At 44.9% G+C, this 21413-nt stretch overlaps 1 protein-coding gene across 3 annotated transcripts in view; it reads left to right on the top strand.

The window, feature by feature from the left end:
* LOC114588983 (syntaxin-binding protein 1) overlaps window positions 1-19815 on the top strand; it is a 54987-nt gene extending 35172 nt beyond the window's left edge. For 2 of the 3 annotated variants that reach the window (XM_028714845.2, XM_028714843.2), the window contains 10 exons: window positions 851-911; window positions 2099-2164; window positions 2416-2496; window positions 3726-3864; window positions 4813-4922; window positions 6437-6538; window positions 8263-8348; window positions 9461-9615; window positions 13488-13619; window positions 16608-19815. In XM_028714845.2, coding sequence (XP_028570678.1) covers window positions 851-911; window positions 2099-2164; window positions 2416-2496; window positions 3726-3864; window positions 4813-4922; window positions 6437-6538; window positions 8263-8348; window positions 9461-9615; window positions 13488-13597 — 910 coding nt within the window. In that variant the 3' untranslated portion in view covers window positions 13598-13619; window positions 16608-19815. The remainder of the gene's footprint in view (window positions 1-850; window positions 912-2098; window positions 2165-2415; window positions 2497-3725; window positions 3865-4812; window positions 4923-6436; window positions 6539-8262; window positions 8349-9460; window positions 9616-13487; window positions 13620-16607) is intronic. The other variant, XM_077922763.1, reaches the window with a different exon arrangement.
* Window positions 19816-21413: the final 1598 nt, after the last annotated feature.

The following is a 21413-nucleotide window of genomic DNA, read 5'->3' as shown; positions in this document are numbered from 1 at the left end:
TTATGGTCACTGTACAAAGTCTGGTTTTCTCACTGGTTTTCCATACCAGTAAAAAGTTAACTTTAATTATGTTTTTCCAAGTATTCAAAGTACTTTACATGCATTGTCTAGCATAGTCCTTACAGTGACCCTATGAAGTCAGTGGGTGTTATTATTTTCCATCTTGCAAGTGGGGATATTATTATTATTTGCAGAGGAGGGAGGACTCAGGCTGAGAGTGTGTGTACATGGGTTGCTTAAGGCCATCTAGCGAGTTCATGGTCCACAGGAGGCTTGAATCAGTAGATCAGTCACTAATCTGTAGCTCGGTCACTCCACTGAGGCAGTTCAGCTTCTTTAGTGAAGTCCATTGGAACTGATGGGATCACACACACTCGTAACCTCCCTGTGTTGAGTTGCAGCCCTAGAGACTTACATTTAACCTCCTGTGTTGGTCTGTAGCCTGAAGCTACGCTTTTAGGAAGTGAACTGTGTTTCCTGTCTGGGCAGCCTTCTGAGGGCAATGTACCAGTGGTGGGTGGGGCCAGAAGCAAAAGTGCGTGGAGCAATGAATGCAAATTTTACCTTCATAGAGTAGGCAACTTTCCACGTGCAATTGCACCCTGCTCTCTGTCCTCCATCCAGACAAGCAAGAGTCATTATTAGGGTTGAAGGACACATTCTAGCCCTACTAGAGATGCTTGGGCCAGTGAGGGGTGTGGCCTGGGGAGAGTTCTGAGGGCCAGATAGAGAGATCCAAAGGGCCTTATTTGACCACCAGTCCTGCGGTTCCCCACCACTGCTCTAGGGAAGGCTTGAGCTGGATGTAGGGAGGATGTTACTGACTTGCTTGGTCTTTATTTGATTCCAGGGAGGTCACCCGCTCTCTGAAGGACTTCTCTTCCAGTAAAAGGATGAATACGGGTGATAAGGTGAGATTTAACAAGCAATCATATGTTAGAATGTTTAAGATTGAATAGAGAGCTAGAAGCAGGGGCAGGAAAGGTGCCTTTTTATTCCTATAGATAGATATAAACTCCCCCCCCCCCAAATGTAGCAAATATATAAAAGACCAAGTACCATGAGGGATTGGCTGAAGAATCTGGGGGTGTTTACTCTGGAGAAGAAAGGATTACGATCACATTGTCAAATATTTAAAGGGCTGCTGTACAGCTGACGCAGCGAATTAATGAGTGAGGCATTGAGGGGTTCAAATTACAGGAAAAGGATTAGACTATTATGAGGAACATAATTACACTGTTAGAGGTGGTGAGTTCCCCTTCATGAGGAATTAGACTGGACCTTTTGAGGCTCCTTTGAATTCTTTGTGTTGGATCCAGATGAAGTTAGTTAAACGTGGTCCCACTGATTCCAAGTTAATCATGACTTCACTTAATCTTTACTGATTTCATTAAGAACTCCAGGCAAGTGTGCACCACACGTTTAAAGCCCTCTTATACCCCTTCGGCAGTTGTGACTTCCCACAAAGAGGGAACTGTAGTCTCTTAAATGTCCTAAGAGGTGTTAGGAGACACACTGTTCCCCACACGGAGCTACAATTTCTAGAGTTCCCTGGGAAGACAAATTGACTGCTAAACCACTCTGGGAACTGTAGCCCCCGGCCAACTCTCAGGACCATTAACAAACCACAGTTTGTTACTTTTAGTGATGTCATGACTGTTAAGGGCACTGAGAGTTGATAGGATGTCCCTGTTCCCTTCACAGAGCAACAATTCCCAAAGTAGTTAATCAGTCAGTCCCTCTTCCCAGGGAACTCTGGGAATTGAGGAAGGGTTCTCCTAAAAACTCTCATCCCCCTTGTCAAATTACAGTTCCCAGGTTTCTGTGGGGGAAGCCATTGCCATTTAAAATGCTATACAGGTTCTTTAAATGAGTAGTGCAAGATATGGTGTTTGTCTAGGTACAGCTCAATGGTTCTAAGTAAGATTTTATCCTCCCCCCTCCAAAAAAACAACAACACCCCCAACAACCTGGTTGTCTTGCTTTAACTGTTTAAGATCTTCATTGTTTAGCTCAGGTCATCTGGTCCAAAAGCTGCCAGGTGCCCTCTGGAAGCAAGGCATGTGGATGATTTTTGTTCTCTGTTTAAAACTCGTAGACAACCATGAGGGATCTCTCCCAGATGCTGAAAAAGATGCCCCAGTATCAGAAGGAGCTGAGTAAGGTAAGACCTATTTGACAGTAGAATGGACTCCCTCGGGAGGTGGTGGACTCTCCTACTGTGGAGGTTTTTTTTTTAACAGAGGTTGAGTGGCCATTTGTCATGGACGCTTTAACTGAGATTGCTGCATTGCAAGGGGTTAGACTAAATGACCCTCAGGTCCCTTCCAATTCTACAAGTCTATGGTTCTGTGCACTGACGATGGACAGTAGCTTAGCTACATTGTTGTTGTTGTTTTTTACATTTCTTTTCAGTACTCCACTCACCTTCACCTGGCCGAAGATTGCATGAAACACTACCAAGGCACTGTGGACAAGCTCTGCCGAGTTGAACAGGTAAACCAACTGATTCAGAAAATTGCTGAGCAGGTTGTGCTGATGGAGAGACATTGCTGCAAACACATTCTTATGTCAGCAACACCATGTGGGGTTTGTGTGTGTGTGTGTGTGTGTGTGTGTGTGTGTGTGATGCATTTTTGCATAATTTGCTAGGAATCTCAGAAAGAGCTGACTTAGCTGCTGACTAGGTTGCTCCATTTCCCCTTTACTAATGGAGTGTAGTCTTACAGGGGTCATCTTTTGTTTTTAAGTGCTCTGAGACATACAATGGAAGGGTTACAGTGCATGTGTCTTCCTCCAAAAGGGGGAGATGCACATCAAAGCTTTGAAATGCTCATGGACATGATATCTGGGTGGCTGTAGGGAATGTGTTTATTAAGCATGGGAAACTGTAAGGACTGGGAAGAACTTGGATTAGCTTTTCATTTGCAGGTGAGAATGAATAGGCAGGCAGTGGGGGAATGGAAGACTGGGTGGGGAGGAGTAGCCTAGTCTGTTGGAAGTTTTGGAACTCAGCTTGCCCTGGAGGCTGATGTGTCTGCAGGGGAAAGAGCAGATGGAGAGAGAAACCTCCAAGTTTCTTAGCCCATCCTATCTGACCTAACCTGTGCTGACCTTCCCTTAGGTCAGGCATTTCCAAAGTCTGTTTTGGGGGCGTAATCTGGTCAATTTAATCCAGCCCCTGTGGCAGTATATGTCCTGGGTAAAATCCTAAAAAAAGCTCAGCAACTTCAATTCAACCCTAAGAAAAGCTCAACAACTTTGGGGTAAAATTGTAAAAAAAAAAAAAAAAAAGCTCAAAAACTTTGGAGTTAAATCCAAAAAAAAAAGCTCAACAACAACTTTGGTCACACATGTTCACTTCTGGTCCTCTTTGGAAAAAAGTTTGGGCACCCCTGCCTTAGGTGCTAGACTGATACTCTTGGGGTTGCTGACCTCATTTCCTACTTCCTCCCACTCCATGAGGATTCAGCAAGATCAAGCATGGCTCAAGGCATCTCCATCTTAGATAGAAATAGGAGCTTTCCCATCAAACATGTAATAAATGCAGCATCTTACTTTTCCCTAAATTCAGGATCTCAGTGTGATTATATTAAGAATAAAGTTGTGCTGCTCCAGCATTTTCCCTCCCTGGATTTGACATGGACATCAGGCAGCAGAGGACAATCTACCTTGTAGATCCAAAGTGGGCAAAGACTGATGGATGCTATATATTTCTTCTTCAGGACCTAGCCATGGGAACCGATGCAGAGGGGGAGAAAATAAAGGACCCAATGAGGGCTATTGTCCCCATACTGCTTGATGCAAATGTCAGCACTTATGACAAGATCCGTATCATCCTGCTCTACATCTTCCTGAAGAATGGTAGGTGATGTAGCTGCTTCCAAAGTGGTTGATATTGAGCCCCACCTCAACCCAGAGGTCAATGGGGCAGGGCAGAGGCTGAATAAAGACTTTGTGGTCAAGAAGGGGTTGTTAAACTCCTGGGGATGTAAAAAAGAATCTCATAAGATGTAGTGCAAAAAGTTTAATTGGGAACTATGAGCCTGAAAAATAAAAGGCCTAGGCATGTGTGGAACCATGTGTCCTCTGGTTAATGAGGAGCCTCTGTATTTATTAAGATGATTCCACAATATACTACACAGATTTGTATGCAAGTATACTTTTTTCTGGAACGCAAGTGGCATTGTGGTCTAAACCACAGAGCCTAGAGCTTGCCGATCAGAAGGTCGGCGGTTCGAATCCCTGCAATGGGGTGAGCTTCTGTTGCTCAGTCCCTGCTCCTGCCCACCTAGAAATTTGAAAGCACATCAAAGTTCAAGTAGATAAATAGGTACTGCTCCGGCGAGAAGGTAAATGGCGTTTCCCTGCGCTGTTCTGGTTCACCAGAAGTGGTTTAGTCATGCTGGCCACATGACCCGAAAGCTGTATGCCTGCTTCCTCGGTCAATAAAGCGAGATGAGCACCTCAACCCCAGAGTCGTCCGCTACTGGACCTAACGGTCAGAGGTCCCTTTACCTCTTTATACTTTTTTCTACTTCCTTATTTTTCTTTCGTTTTATGATTTCAAGTCATGGTGATTGATGATTGATAAATGTTGATTATATGCTGGTATTTATTGACTTTATTTCATTCACGTTCTTAAAAATTTGGGTTGGGGTCAATGACAACTTTGTAAGTCCATCCTTGGGGTCAATAAACTCAGACGTTTGGAAAACCTGGCGAAAGGGGTGCTTGAGCGACATGTAAAATTATTTATCTTTTTTTGGGGGAAGAAATAGCCTCACTTTTTATGTTTTTCTACCCTCCCAGGCATCACTGAGGAAAATCTCAACAAGCTGATTCAACATGCTCAGATTCCCCCTGAGGACAGTGAGATCATCACCAATATGGCCCACCTTGGAGTACCCATCATCACAGATGTAAGTTTTTACCTGGTCTTGAAGATTTTTTAGCAATGGCTCGGAGATGCCTTTCCCAGTTGCTGAAGGAGAAGGGCTGTAGCTCAGCATGCAAAGCTGGAACACAGACTCAGTCACCAACATCCTGAGGCCCTTCTCTGTGTGCCACCTTTGAAGGAGGCCCTGAGAGTGGCAACAAGAGAGCAGGTCTCCTCTGTATAGTAGCCACCTGTTCATGGAATGCTCCCCCAGGGAGGTTCTTCTGGTGCCAGGCAAAAATGGTCCTCTTCAACCAGGTGTTTGTCTGATTAACATTTACAGCCTTTTTAATATGTGTGTGTGTGTGGGGGGGGGTGTTATATAAATAATAACAATACATCTACAGTGGTACCTCAGGTTACAGATGCTTCAGGTTACATACACTTTAGGTTACAGACTCCGCTAACCCAGAAATATTACCTCGGGTTAAGAACTTTGCTTCAGGATGAGAACAGAAATCGTGCTCTGGCGGTGCGGTGGCAGCAGGAGGCCCCATTAGCTAAAGTGGTGCTTCAGGTTAAGAACAGTTTCAGGTTAAGAACGGACCTCCGGAACGAATTAAGTACTTAACCCAAGGTACCACTGTACTAGATCTTTTGGGAAGTTGTTTGCCTGGCTGCTCTCTATGCATTTGGATACCTCTCTATGTTGTCATAAGCAGATTTTGCATGATGGTTCCTGAGATCAAAAAGCAGATTTTTGTCTGTGTTTGGATACAGCTGGACACCATTTTGAAACAAAATGGTGGACTGAGCTTCTCCAAACTGCACTGGTTTTGGGGGTTTCTTGGAATTTCTGGACAACGCCGAGTTCAAGGCTTCAAGTAAATTTAATAAAGCTAATATACCTAACTTAAACCTTTTCTGAATCCCAGGACATCCACTGTAGATTAGGAGTGGTGCCTTTTTTCTCTATGAAGGGGCATTGACCTATGGGAAAAGTAAATTCTTCTGACTTTTCCATTCCATTATTCAAAGATTGTTGTGTCTGTCAACAGCCTTGGACTAATTCAACAATTTTTCCATCTTCCCAGGGAATCATGGGAAATACATTTCAGCGTGTGTAAGAGCTAGGGATAGCCACTACAATCTTTGGGACTCTTTCTAGACTCTAGTTCATAAAATTCTGTGGAAGAAAGCCATGCGAGTTAAAGGGGTATAAAAGTGATGCATGTTGGTGGTTTAAATTTATAGCTGGAATTTATTTTATGCTTCTTCCTATGATATTTTCTCTTTTTGTGGGGAAGGGTGCCAGCAGCTATCATGAAATCCTCACTTTGTCCACCAGACACTGATGTGATTGAGATAAATACCTTATCTGGTCCCTGCAGCTTTCATCAGCACCATGAAGGAGCTTAACTTGTTAGTGGCCCATTTGCAAGGCACAGGCGTTGCCCTAAACTAAAGCACAAAGAAAGAAAGCCAGTTGTGTGGTGTGTCTGCCTTTTTTGTTCACACTCCCTCCATGTTTGCAATTGCCTATTTCCCTCTTCTCAGTCTACCTTACGCCGCAGAAGCAAGCCTGAGCGGAAGGAGCGAATCAGCGAGCAGACCTACCAGCTGTCTCGATGGACCCCAGTGGTAAAGGATATTATGGAGGTAAAGATTTAAACTAGAGGAGGGGGACCTTGAGGCCCAGGGGTCAAATGTGGTCCTATGGGCCTATCTGTCTGGCCCCTGAGATTCTCTTTAGGCCACATCTCCAGTATAGCCACACTCTCTGCTTCGCATCCTCCCTGAGAGTTGTTGTCTGGCTGGAATGTGTGTTTGAGCTGTGATAACACCTCTTGCTTGCCTGGATGGAGGGGAGGAGCAGAAACTAGCTAGCTGTCCTAAAGTAAGGTTTACATTTGTTACTCTGCCTATGACCAGACTGGCTGTTCCTATGAAGTTTGCAGGTGGGCATGTGATGGACATGAGCAGCCTGGATCCCCCTGGATTTGGTGGTCATCATAGGGCTGATGCTGACAGTTGATAGGGTCAAGCACTTGATGAAGGCATCTTTGGGGGAGAGTACCATTAGCAACAGCTCTCTGGCTGTGTTCCTCCTTGGTTTTCTATTTGCATATTTATAATCTGTATTGTTTTAAAAAATGTATTAAGGTTTTAAAGAATGAGAGGCATCCAAGGGCCGGCCCACTGTAAGGAAAGGAGAGACAACTGCCTCTGGTGGCCAAATCAACAGTCTCCAAATATACATCACCTCCTGCTGCTATCACCTTGGTAGCAGCCATGGCTGTGGCGTGCTCCTTGGAGGCTGGATCTGCTGCCTCTATAGTGGCCTCTTGGCAAATAGGAGGCATTGCTGGTCTTCTTTCCCCACCCAAAAGGAAATGGTGGGGGCTGCCTTCTACATGCACCTGGCTTGATTTCCCCTCATGACAGCCTTTCATTCCCACTTTAACTGCTGGGTATGGTTGATTTGCCTACTCTCATTGTTCCTCATGTAGATCTTCACTCACTTCTTCTTTCTTGGGGGTGGTGGGGCTGCGGATCGGTCTTCTATGAAACTAGTGAAGCTTAAGTTTCAGAGCTCCTGATCCCAGGGGCCCCAAAGAAACGACTTTAGTCCACATTGCTTAGAATTTTTGGGTCTAGTAGACCCAAACTGAGTCGCACAACTCAAATTGATTATTATTTTTGTTGTTGTAAATATTTCAACAATCCCTAGGTTTGAGAGTCAGTAGCACAGATGTTATAAAGGTGTGGTGATATGTTATGGAACAACCCTCTTGAAGAAGATAACAGTGGCTACCTAGACCTCGTTGCTAGTTGCAAAGGGGGCCCCATAACAGTTCAAGCTTCAGAGCCCAAAAAATGTAGGTCCACCACTGGGTGGGGCACCGTGTTATGATTCACCTCAAGCACCAACATGTATTGGGCCAGCCCTGAGGCATCTACAAAAAGCATCTGCAGAGTTAAAAACACCAGTAAAGCATCTTCAAATATTGGTTGGTTAGAAAGAGAAAATTCATATTGTGAAAGCCTGTCTAAACAGTTCCATAAAATTGGACCCCCAATCCTAAATGCACAGCTCCTAATGGACATGAGATGTGCATTGAAGCCATGGGGGCAAATTGCTTTGCTTAGGAAAAATGACATAGAAAAATGTGGCTCTAAGGAGAAAAATGTGTATATTAGGGGAAATTTACACTAAAATGCAGATGTAGGCTAAAAGAAAATTTCAAACTGATGTGGAAATGTGGAGAATGAGAAATGAGAATCCAAAGTTGACAGATTTGCTCATCCTTAGAGCTCGCTCACTAGGATGCACATATGAAAGCTCTTCCAAAACTGCTGATCTTCTGCTCTTCTCTTTTTAGGATGCCATTGAGGACAAACTGGACACCAAACACTACCCTTACATCTCCACCCGATCCTCTGCTTCCTTCAGCACTACAGCGGTCAGGTAGGAAGAAGGCTTCACACCTCGCTCCCAGGCCGGCAACAGCCACAAAGGCATTCCTTGGGTTGCACCTTCCTCCTTTTATCTTCTGTTCTAACACCCCTCCAACCTGGTTTGCGCTGCCTTGTCATGAAAGCACAGCATAAAAAGCAACCACATTATTAAAGGAATGGAAGCGTGGAAGAATTTGAATCCCATGTTGGGAATAGGGCTTGCAAATAAAAGCTGCCTGTGTCTTAGTGCTGTTTTACCCACTGATGGTAAGGCCACCCATGGAATACTGTGTACAGTTCTGGTTGCCTCACCTCAAAAAGGACATTTGCAGAGCTGCAAAAAGCTCACAGGAGGACAAACCAACTCCCCTATGAGGAAAGGTTGCAGCGTTTGGGGCTTTTTAGTTTAGAAAAAAGACAAGTAAGAAGAGACATGATAGAGGTGTATAGAAACTATGTGTGGTGTGGAGAAAGTGAATAGGGAGAGGTGTTTCCCTGTTTTTCATAATACTAGATATGGGAGGAACCATGACTGTTTAAAGTGGAATAGTAGTGATGGTGCTATGGTCTAAATGACTGAGCCTCTTGGGTTTGCTGCTTGGAAGGTTAGCAGTTCGAATCCACACGACGGGGCGAGCTCCTGTTGCTCGGTCCCAGCTCCTGCCAACCTAGCAGTTCGAAAGCACACCAGTGCAAGTAGATAAATAGGTACCACTACGGTGCAAAGGTAAAGTCCCATTGCACCAGAAGTGGTTTAGTCATGACCCAGAAAGCTTTCTGTGGACAAACGCCGGCCTGAAAGCGGAGATGAGCACCGCACCCCATAGTTACCTTTGACTGGACTTAGCCATCCAGGGGTCCTTTACTTTTTTTTTTTTTACCTTGTAGTGATGTCAATGTATAGTGCAGATGGGCCTTGTGGGGGTTGTTTGTAAGGATTGCAACAGGACAATGTGTGTGACCTGTCACTTCTGACTACTCACAAGCTTGTGCGATGTGCAATCCTAGGCGGAATCATTTAGTTCATGTTAACACAATTCCATGTATTTTAAAATTGTTGAACTTCTGCATGATGTATTTTCCCCTCCTCTTGTTTGTCCTTCTTTTCTCTCCTGCATTCAGTGCCCGCTATGGACACTGGCACAAGAACAAGGCTCCTGGGGAGTACAGGAGTGGCCCCCGCCTCATCATTTTCATCCTGGGGGGTGTGGGCCTGAATGAGATGCGCTGCGCTTATGAGGTGACTCAAGCCAGTGGGAAGTGGGAGGTGCTAATAGGTGAGTCCTTTTGGCAGAGTCATGCTTGGCCCCACCTCCCTTTTCTTCACTCCATCATGAGCTTCTCTGTCCTCTTCTTTCTCCGTCTCTCTGTGTCTGTTTACCTGTCTGTCTCTTCCTCCTTACCCCTTCCCTATCCGCTCCCACCTGTGGCAAAATCCAGTCTCCAGGTGGCCTGTTCTACAGAGATCCCATTGAACGATGGTTGGTCTAGCCAGATCTCCATTTCACATCCCTAACTCCTACAGTTCCAACTAAAGCATTGTTATTTTTTTATGTAGGCAACCTTAACATTTAAAGCAGAACAATGCCACTTTAAACAGTCATGGCTTCCCCCAGAGAATTCTGAGAAGTGTCTTTGTCATCTTCTTCTTTGGCAATCACTCGTAGCCGAGTAAGATTGTTTTCCACGAACGTGGTCTTAACATTGAGTCCATAAGTCTGAGAAGTGTACTTTGCTAAGGGCCCTGAGAGTTGTTTGTTGTTGTTGTTGTTTAGTCGTTAGGAGGCCCCTATTCTGCTCATGGAGCTACAATTCCCAGGGCAGTTTAACAATCAGTGAACTCTGGGAACTGTAGGTCTTGGAGGGTAATGGGGGGGGGGGGTTCCAAATAACTCTTAGCACCCTTAGCACAATACATCTCCTAGGATACTTTGGGGGAAGCCACTACTGTTTGAGACGGGGCAACACAAGTGCTTTAAATGTATGCTGTGAATGAAGCCATAATTGAGTCCCTGCACAGGCAACTCTGCTGTGGCAAGGGATCCCAAACTGTGTGACTGATTGTGGGCAGGAGCTAGTCAAGTATGGTTCTTGTTCAAATGGGGCCTGTTTGAATTGCTTATCAAGTATCTGCCTCCAGCTCCCCCTCTTCCCCCCTAGCAGCTTACCTGTGGAAGTTGGGGGTGCAATGCTGGTGGAAGGTTCTCCAGTTTCCTGGCAGAGCATCTATTCCCTACAAGGGGGACATGAACGATAAACCCCATTGGGACTGGTGGGGCAGAAGGTAGAGAGGCCCACGGTAAGAGCTGGAGCCCAATTACTGGTAGCGCCAATTCATTCTGCTTTTGCCCTGCCCACTTTCCTGCTAGGTTCTACAATGGCAACACTGAGACAAGAGAGGAGAAAGCCAACCGTATCTTTAAAATGTATCTAAAAAATAAAAGAACAAGTAACCTTGGTTACTATAGGCACCCTGAGTTTTCGGGGAACTAGGAGGAACCAATTTGTCTAGGGCTGGCCCTCCCAATACAGAGGCTTTCTGGACCAACCTTAACCCCCAGGCCTCTCATTTTCCATCCCAACAGCTGGGATAGTGTGACCTGTGCCCCTCCAGATGTTGCTGGATGGCAGCTTTCATCATTCTGGCATATTGAATGTTGCAGCCCAGCATCTGGATTGCTACAGGTTCTCCAATCTGAGGAAATGCCTCTTCTGAATAGAGGCTTCTTTCCTTCCGTTGCATGCAGTAGGGAATGCTGCTGCTTAGAGCAAGGGTGTGCAATATGTGGCCCTCCAGATGTTGCTGGATGGCAACTGCTGCATCCCTGACCATTGGGAGTGCTGGCTGGAGGGTTCATTTCCCATCATCTGAATACTCCTTTCAATTGAATGATTGGACCCTGCAGTCTCTTATTATGTACGACTGGGGACAGGTGTGGGTTTAAATCTGGCATGGGGAGCTTGTGGCCCCCCCAGATGTTGCTGGAATCAAACTCCCATCATTCGTGACTATTGGCTGTGCTGGATGCACCTCTGATGAGAGCCAGATTCTGGAAATGTCTGAAGCACTACAGCTTTGCATCCCTTGCCCCCACCTGCTCACTGGATTTTTCCCTTCCTGGAGGTGAGCCTCCTTCATAACTATTTTCCTCTTTCTCTACTCTCATATCTTGGTTTGCCATGTGGCTTCACTGTTCTGTTCTGTGCCTGTATATGTATGTATGTATGTATGTATGTATGTACATGTGACATGTCAGGTAACTGTTAAATGTAGCTTTTAATGTTGAACGATGCACACTTTGTCTGATCTAGGATTGTGATAGGTGTGTGTGTGTGTGTGTGTGTTTTAAATGTTCATCAAGGAACCAGGCACCATCTCATGCTCTTCCTGGGTGTCAGGCATCAATCTCCATGCCGCCTCTTAGTTAACTAGACCTATTCATTTATTCAGACCAACATTTCCATGATTGCCTTTTGGCCTCAAGGGCAATTAAGGGGCTCACAAGTGATGAAAACAAAGAACAAAACTGAAAGCAGTATAAATAAAAGCAGCAGCTCTTATATCCATGGCATAAACTATTATTCCCAGAACACTTAAACTTCACTTCCCAGGATTCTTTGGGGTCAGCCATGCACTTTATATGCGTGTTGTGTATGCAGCCCTTGGTTTTTAGAAACAACAAACACACAGTAAGAGGAGCACAGAGCACCTGCTTTGTATGCAGAAGGTCTAAGGTTCAACCCATGGCAACTTCAGGGCAGAACAATGGGGATGGAGATGCTCCTTCAGGTATACTGGGCCGAGGCCGTTTAGGGATTTAAAAGTCAGCACCAACACTTTGAATTGTGCTTGGAAACGTACTGGGAGCCAATGTAGGTCTTTCAAGACTGGTGTTATGTGGTCTCGGCGGCCACTCCCAGTCACCAGTCTAGCTGCCACATTCTGGATTAGTTGTAGTTTCCGGGTCACCTTCAAAGGTAGCCCCATGTAGAGTGCATTGCAGTAGTCCAGGTTTGAAGGATGGCTGGTTCATATATTGCTTTGGCAGCTGTGAATTCAGTAGCCCAATCTTCAAATGCAAACTGAATTTTCTCATCCCTCACTCAGCTGAATTATTTTGAGACATCTAACCGGGGGTGGGGGTGGGTTTGTAAACCTTTTTGGTCCGGTGGGCCAGGTCACCTAGCAGTCAGTCATCCAACCTCACAATGAAGCCAGGTAACTGATAGGGGGTAGTCTGACCCTTCTGTCAAGGTTGGCTCATGGGGATGGAGGAAGATTGTGACCATGCAGGACTGAACTGCCTGCACATCAGCGAATGTGCAGGGAGGTCAATCCTTATTTCTGCAGCATGAGAGTGCATGAGAGAATTCCCTACAGGATTGAACTTCATACAATCATAGAACTGTAGAGTTGAGTCATCTAGTGCAATGCCCTGCAATGCAAGAGTCACAGCTAAAGAATCCCTGACAGATTCCCATCCAACCTCTGTTTTAAAAACCTTCACTGAAGGAGAGCCCAAGTGCTGTCTGCAAAAATGCATACACTACTAGGGTAAATTGTGCATGGGTTACATAGGGAATTGCTTAGTGAAAATGTGCATTCTAGGACACAATTGCGTACAGACTTGTGCGCATTGAGGAACATTCACACCTAAATCTGAATTTGTATACATGAGATAAACATATTTTTATATGAAAAAAATTAATAATTACAAATGAATGTGGATAACTGAACTTAAGATTCGAACAACGAGAAACTAGGAGAAACCAAAATTGATGGATTTGCCCATTCCTAACTTGAACCCGAAACGCATTTCTGCTGCATACAGCAGTTCCTGGAGGCCCAGTGGTGACTGCCAAAACCCAGATCCATCAACTCCACTCCACTGCATGCCTTGATAATGCTTTCCTCGACTGTCCATCTGCCTTCGTCTCTCTGTTTGTATGTGTGTCTGTCATTTCCACATTTGCTTCTTTCACACATGTTCACTCTGCTTCTTTGTACTGATACTTTCTGCTGATAATGAAGTAATGTTAAAGGCCTTTTTAAAGGAAAAGAAAAATCTTTTTTCAGCATGTGCCCTTTTGAATTGTTTTTTTGTTTTTCTCTGTGCAAGGAGTCAGCCCACACTCTGTTCTCCCGCAGGTTCTACTCACATTCTTACTCCCACCAAATTTCTCATGGATCTGAGGCATCCCGACTTCAGAGATTCCACTAGGGTATCTTTTGAGGAACAGGCTCCAACAATGGAATGAGAGCCAAAGAAAACAATAAAAAGTAAAAGCAGCTTACTATAGAAAAAGAAACTCTTCCCTCGCTCGGAAGGGCTTCTTTGATTATTACATCACTCTCTCTCTCTTTCCTATCTCTCTCTCTCTCTTCCCCCCTCCTTTCCTTCTTTCTTTGTCCATTTTTTTGGTTCTTTAAATGAGAAAATGCTTGCGTTTTTTTTCTGTCTTTAAAACAACGGTTTTGAAAATGTGCCCAGCGTTGCTTCCATCAAATCCTACACCATCTCTTATTCAGAACTTGCCCATTCCTCCCACCAACGGTGATCTATTTCCAAATTTTAAAATAAAAATATGAAAATGAAAAGGGGCTGCAGTTAGACTTGGGAAGCGTCCATTTGCCACTTCAGATTTAAACAGGCTTGAAACTTGTTTACCTTTTGCTCAGAGTCCGTTTTGGTAAATCGTGGCGTCGCACCTGCCAAGAATTCTTTGGCTTTTAAAAAGGTGTTAATAAGCTTACACCCGAGGTGGGGAAACCTGTCAACTCTAATCATCCCTGACTATTTGGCTGTGCTAGTCTGGAATTATAGGAGTTGGAGTCAATGTCAGTAGGGCCACAGGTTTCCAATCACCTGGCTTTACACGCTGTTCCTGCCAAAGTTCCAGTGACAGTCTCTCAGAGCAGTTGATAGATTCATGAAAATGCTGCTGGGCATTTGCTGTTACTACAGCACATTCTCTCTGCCTGCTCTCATCAGCCAAAACGCCTGCCTAGCTGTCACTGTTACAGGGGGTGTGGTGAGGGCTGGGTCAGCTGCCCCTTGGGAGCCCCTCTCCCCCACCCCCACCCTGTTATGGGAGAATATATTGCATGGTCTAGATAGAATGAAAAAGTCCTGCTTTTGTTTTACTCTCAGGGAGAGGCCCTGTGGGGCTTTTTCTGCCCACGGCGCCAAATTAGCTTGCCTGTCCTTTGTTGCTCCTGCTTTCTGAGCTGGTGGGAAGGAAGTTGCATTTCCTGCTCTGCCTCAAAGAGGAACAGGAGATGGGGAAAGTCAGTGACTCCGGAGAAGCAAGGAACGCCTCTGAAAAGCTTGCTGGTTTGTAGCTTGCAAGTTCCTGCCCCAGTAGCCATGATGGTTGTATGGCTGCTGTATGTTCACTTGTTTGTCCTGACTGGCTTATTGCCTCCCAAGGTCTTTGGTACAGCCTCATCACACTTCTCCTGCTTTGGATCATTTTTTATTTTGTTAAGTGGAGGTGCCAGCTAGTGAGTTTTGCATTGCTTAAGAGGTGGGGTTCTTGGCACATGGGACACTGGTGTTAAGGGAGCAGGACCCCAGTGCAATCCATATGGACATTTAGTGCTATACTGGACCTAGCTGCCATGCTTTGAGCATAGAGATGCAAGGCTAGAGCAACACACACACAAACCACACACACACACACACACACACACACACACACTCATCCTCATCTGTGCCCACAGAGTGTCCCAATTGGCAGCAGGCCTTAGAATCTTATTGCTTGTTGCTGTTTTTATTTCCTAACACACACTCTGGTCAAGGGTAGCCATAATTACATATTTATTTACGGCATTTTATACCTCCAAAGGCTCCCAGAGCAGCTTACAAGAATCATCATCTAAGACAATCTGAAAAACACCATGGCCCTTGATAAAATAAGCGGTGGGAGAGCAGAAGAAAAAGCAAGCTCAATCCCATGTTCTGAAGAAGTGGCAGCTCTTACAACGCAGTTTTAAGAGCAGCAGCTCCTTACCAGTGTCCACTGGCAGTTCTGGGAAAATTTGCCTTTTTAAGGGGCGCACAAATCCCCTACCCACTGATGCGTCTCTACCTTACTGGGGCTACAGGAAGGAGAGTGCTCTCTTTCTTCGCCCAAGGGGCCCCTGGTCATCATGGATCCCCCCTCCTTCTTTGTCTTCAGTGACATGGGCTTTCTCTTGAAGGCTCCTGCAATATTCCTTGTATCTCACTCTCCCTGACTCCTCTCAACCCCCTTCTCCATATCTCAATATGTATATACATGCACATTTTCAAGTATAGGCAACTCTTTCTTTCTTTCTTTCTTTCTTTCTTTCTTTCTTTCTTTCTTTCTTTCTTTCTTTCTTTCTTATTTGGCTCTTCCCTCCCATCTGAGGCGGGAGAGGAAGAGGCGATCTTTTATCTGACAGCCTGCCATTTGCCACTGCATGCCAGGGCCTCATGAGCCACACAGCCACTCCTGCCTCGCTTTCGCTATCTATCTCTGCGCCCTCGACGTCAATGGCCTTATGCTGCCCTCTCCAGCATACCATATGCATCATTCCTTCACCACACTTAACTCACGGGGTTACAAAGCCTCCATCTGGTATTCTATATTTTTTCTTTCTTTCTTTCGTTTCCGGTTTTTGCCTTTCCTTTTCCTGCACTAGATGGAATCGTAGTTCCATAGGCTTAACATTTTTGCAAGCATTTCTTCCAGTGGTTAAAAAATAAAAAATAAAATTGGTACGCTGTCCCCGTGGCAGGTAAGAGGTTCTGAGTGTCAGGGAGGGGGGCGGTGTCTGCAATTCTTCTCTCTTCTTTCCTATGTATATAACAGAAACTGGTGTAGAAGGGGATGGATTGGGGCCACCTGATAAGGGGGTTCACAAATCCTTCCCCACACAGTGGCTGCTGCTCTAACTTACCACATCACCAGCATGCCACTTATGGGTGTTGGTGATCAATTTTGACCCTCTGTTCTACCACGTTGCACGTCTTAAAAACTTTTGATAATAACTTGCCCGATTTGTTTTTGTTGGGGGGTGGGGCAGGCAGTCCTTAGCACATGCATTTGCTCAGACGTGGGTGCAATAGCGCCTCCCCACCCTCGCCCCCACCCACCCAAACCCACCGCAGGTCACCAAGGCCCCCGCCCTTATAGATGACAACCCCTTCCCCCTTTCTGATGCCTTTTTCAGGGTGGGAGTTCTAATATGCCTCTCTCTCCTCTTCTCCCTTCCTCCCACTCCCCCCACCCCCATTTCCAGGCTCTACTCACGTCCTCACCCCACAGAAACTGCTGGACACTCTGAAGAAACTGAATAAAACGGATGAAGAAATTAGCAGTTAAACAGACACACACACCCCCCCCCAACACACACCCCCTTCCCTCTTTCTCTCCTCCCCCATTTCCTGCCCTTCCCTCCTTGACACCATCATCAAAAAAGCAGTGACAAGACATTTGGGGCATCCCATTTCCTTCCAGCTCTGGGGTGATCCTTGCCCCACTTAAATTTGTTGACTGGTTCCATTTCACCTTCTTCTTATTCGTCTTGGTTTCCCCTTCCATCCTACATTTGAAACGAAGGTAAATAAGAGAAGGGTTTGGGGTGGGGGAAATTGCATTGTCTCTAAGGCAGAGAAAAGAAAAAAAGAAAGAAAGAAAAGAAAAATAATATATTCTATAATATAGATATTATCTCCATATGTGTCCTCCAAAATAAACCACCAAAAACTAAACTTCCATCATTTCATCCTTGGCGATTATATGACGACGATGCTGATAATATTATTATTTTTTTTTAATGATGATGTCCTTTTAGTTCTGGTTTTAGTTTTCTGCCCGGATGGACGAATGCTTGTGACTTATTTATGGCTATGTGATCTTGTACCTAACCTCAGATGCAAACTGTGAAAGGAATGCTCTTCTTCCCCCCAACCGTGTATTGGGATTTTTGCTTGCGTTTTGGAAATAACTGTCATTTGACCTTCCTTGTCCCCCCTCGTCCCCCCTGCTGCTGCTGCTACTGCTGTTGTTGTTGAGATTGTCCTCTCAATTTTCATATTTATTTAGTTTATCAGTGTGTAGGTGGTTGGTGCGTTTCTGGGTTGTTTTTTTTAAAAATTGCTTCACCCCTGACCTTTTCCAACTTTTTCGGAGCAATATTTTAAATGGCGTGTTTGTGGTTTGCAATTCCAGCATGTCTGGATCAATCTTCCTTATTAGATCTTCTTTGTCCCACCCAGGAATGATGATTTATTTCAACACAAGCATATTTGGAGACCAACCCCTGGTTTTTAATTGGTTTGAAACACGTTGGCAAATGTTATGTTTTATTCTTTAGGAAGGGGCTTTATTTTAGCACTTTGGTGATACCTTTAACGAGGCAGAGTTCGCTTGTGAATTCTGTAATATTATTTATCACATTCTTCCACCTGAGGGCCCAGGGCTGTCTCTCCAATTTTATCTCCACAACAACCCTGTGAGGAAGGTCTGTCTTACTCATGGTGAGAAACCCAACACCACTCAATAAGATTGTGGTTGACTGGGGATACGAACTCTAGTGCTTTAACATCTAGACCACCGTATGTCTCTGATTTCACGGTTCAATGAATAGCAGGCAGGATGCTTCCTCTTACCGGTTTCCAGAAGGCAGGCCCTGCTTGGGCAGGATCTATCGGGATCTTCAGACTTTTCTGGCCCATGAAAGCATAAGGCAACAGCTAGTAATGGTGTATTCATTCAATAGACTTTGTTCTGGTTTGGGAGTCAATTTCCTTTCAGTAGTTTGCTGAGAGCAAAGTTGTCTTGAAACCACAATTCCCGTGATTCTCTGGAGGCGGCCGCAGCTCATGTAAAATGATACGCTGTGTAGTATAGTCAGCTTGTTTCCTCTGTCCTTCTAGCTTTGCCCCCTGTACTCTTGCAAGCACATGTCTAGAGTCCCTGGAATCTGCATTCCTTAACGCAGACTCTAGAGAAGCTGACGTCAGTTTGAAAGAGAGTTTGCTCCTTGTGGGATGGAAGCTACACATCCTGCGCATCCCACTTTTGCTTCTAGCTTGGCAGATTCACACATTGCTGTGTGGAGCAGAGAGGCCTACTTTCTTTGCACCACTCTTTTAATAATCTTTTATCTGTCTCCAACCCGACTGTCCTGCCCACAAAGCAGAAATCTGCATTGTGCTGCATTGAATTGACATTCCTGGACTACAACTCCCATCACCATGCTGGCTGGGGCTGATGGGAGTTTGCATCCAACAGCACATCTGCGGCCCCTGTAATAAGCAATGTTGGCACTTCCTTGCTTTGCCTACTAAGGAAGGAGGAGACTCCAAGACTACACAGCTTTCTCTTTTCAGTGACAGATGACAGATTGGCTGGGTGGTGTAGATGTACACTGCATGGTGTAGATTGCATGATGCTGAATGTGTCAGCTGTTGTGAATCATTTAATCCCTCCCATTTGTGTGACTTGAGGGAGCTCAAGTGGCTTGAAAACTGTCAGGAAGGGGAAATACATTTTTGAGAGAATGATGAAAGATCACTGCCCCGGGCAAAGACAAAGTGACCAGGATCTTTGCTGTGAAAACTAGAGGCTGTATCCAATGTTAGTCCTACACAGAGTACACAGAGTAGACCCATTAAACCTGGTTGCATGACCAACCTAGGTACATTCCTTTTAATGGATCTCCTCTGTGTGGGACCTAGATGCTTCCCACAGACATCATTTCTGGCCCCACAGCACTCCCTTGTGGTGGTTCTCCAACAAAGAATATACCATTGAGCTTTAAATGGGCTTAAAAGCTTCCTCAGCTCTGGGCTGGATTGTACCCAATTTCTTCCTGGCTTGTTTAGGAGCAAAAATAAAAAATAAACACATGACATATTTCAGGATTGAACTGGAAGTAGCAATACGGATTTGGGAAATGACATAATCAACCAGGCAGCCACAGTTTAAGTGCTTCTATGTCTATTGAGCTAATATGGGATTCGAGTGAGCAACATTACTATCCTATTTAACATAGTGACTGAAGATAGTCTGGACTACAATGACCATCAGCCCACAGTGGTTGTGGGGAGCTGATTGGAACTGTAGCCCACAATATACAGTCTACAACATCCGTCTTCCTGTGTTGTTGGGAAATGTAGTCCCCACAGTCTGTGGGGCGTCATGTTGACTAAAGCTCAAGCTTAACCTCAGCTGGAGCGTCTAGTTTCTCCTGCCGTCAACAATGACATTTCTCGTCATCAAATTTTGCCCTGCACCCTTTGGATTCCTTCCCCCTTTCTATCTCTCATCATCCAGTAGTGAAACATTGCTGGCTGTGGCAAGCGCCAAAAATCCCCAATTGTTCTGCATTTATAGATCCCTTTGCCGGTCCTTCTGCTCCCCCTGCAGACTGTATGTATATGAATTAAATAATTGTGTATTGTGGTCGTCCTAACAAGCTTGAAGTAAAGTGGTTTACCGAGTCTTCGTTGTGTGTCCTCTTCTCATTTGACTCCCACAATGGCTGTGTTCGCTTACTGTGATATTTTTTTAAAACTGTATTTTCTTCCCTGCAGTTTTGGGCTGTCCCTCTTACACCTGTCCCAGGGCATTAATGTCTCTTCCTAGAATATCCCAACAGAGAGAAGAAAATACTCTTTCTGTTCGCTACTATTTTTGTGGTCCATTTCCCCCCTCCCTTGCCCATAATATATTTGTTTTTTGGGCAATGGTTGTGGTCATTTTGCATCAGTAACTGTTTTGCCAGCTCTCCAACCTTTTCTTGCACCCTCCCCCCCCTGCCTTCCCCTTCTAAATTTAGCATTGCAGCCGCTTCAAGGTATCTCTTTCTCTCCCTTTTGTTTAGATGTGTTTTTGTTGTTTTTGGTGTGATATATATGTATATATACACACACATACATGTATATATATATATTCACACACACACTTTATCAAAAGAGAAAAACAACAGCAAATTCTTGTTATGCAACTTGTTTAATTCTTGAAATTTCAGTGTTTGGAACTGTTGAAGCACAAACGTGTCATCTCTGTTTAGCTGTTCTTCTGTAACTTAAAAAAAAAGCACTTGGAGTCAATAAATGATTTACTGTCCCATCGATCGAGGTAAAAGAGGATTGATTTGACATGGGAACTAGTTTGGAGTGCGGGGAGGGGGCAGGAGACAAAAGGCCGAGAGATGCTTAAGGAAATATTTCACTTTGCAGAGTGTTTTCTAGATTTTGTCTCATTGGATATGTCTTCAGCCCTGTGAGGTAGGCCTTTGGACAAACTCCATCACCTCTTGAGTTAAGGTTCTCCATCTTAAAACTGTGGTCCAAATATGAGGTGCTCCATGAAGATGCTACTGATACTTTTTCCAAGATTTTGAAATGGCAGCATATGCTTCGAATGGGGGAAGACCAACCACAGGTGAATTTCCAAGGAAAATTTGCCAACCACATCTTGCTCTTATCTTGTAAGAGAGCCCTGGTGCAGGCTGTGCTTGCCTATAACAATATCCCCATGTTTTATCGAAAGCAAGCAAACAGCGCCCAATTGCTAGTACTTCATTCCTCCTTGCATGTAAATAGTATAACCAGGAGATCCTTTGTGCTTCTCCTTAACAAGTTATGATTGGTAGCCATCCTGAAGCTGCCATGACTTGTGAAGATCATAAGCTGCTGCATCCAGCCGAAGACCCATCTAGTCCAGCATCTTGGTCTTACCATGGTGAACCAGATGGCAGTGAGCCATCTCTGAATGCAAAAGCACTCTCCTCACTTGTGATCCCCAGCGACTGGTAGTCAGAGACATACTGCCTCTGACAGTGGAGTTAAGGCATAGCCATCATAGATAGCCAATCTTAGCCTTGCTCTCCCTCAATTACCGTATTTTTTGCTCTATGACTCACTTTTCCCCTCCTAAAATGTAAGGGGAAATGTGTGTGCATCTTATGGGGCGAATGCAGGCTGCGCAGCTATCACAGAAGCCAGAAGAGCAAGAGGGATTGCTGCTTTCACTGCGCAGCTATCCCACTTGCTGTTCTGGCTTCTGAGATTCAGAATATTTTTTTTCTTGTTTT

This window comes from Podarcis muralis, chromosome Z, assembly GCF_964188315.1.
Source record: "Podarcis muralis chromosome Z, rPodMur119.hap1.1, whole genome shotgun sequence".
In the NCBI taxonomy this organism is placed as follows: domain Eukaryota; kingdom Metazoa; phylum Chordata; class Lepidosauria; order Squamata; family Lacertidae; genus Podarcis; species Podarcis muralis.
The sequence above is the reverse complement of the archived record's forward strand: the minus strand, read 5'-3'. Positions and strand labels throughout refer to the sequence as shown.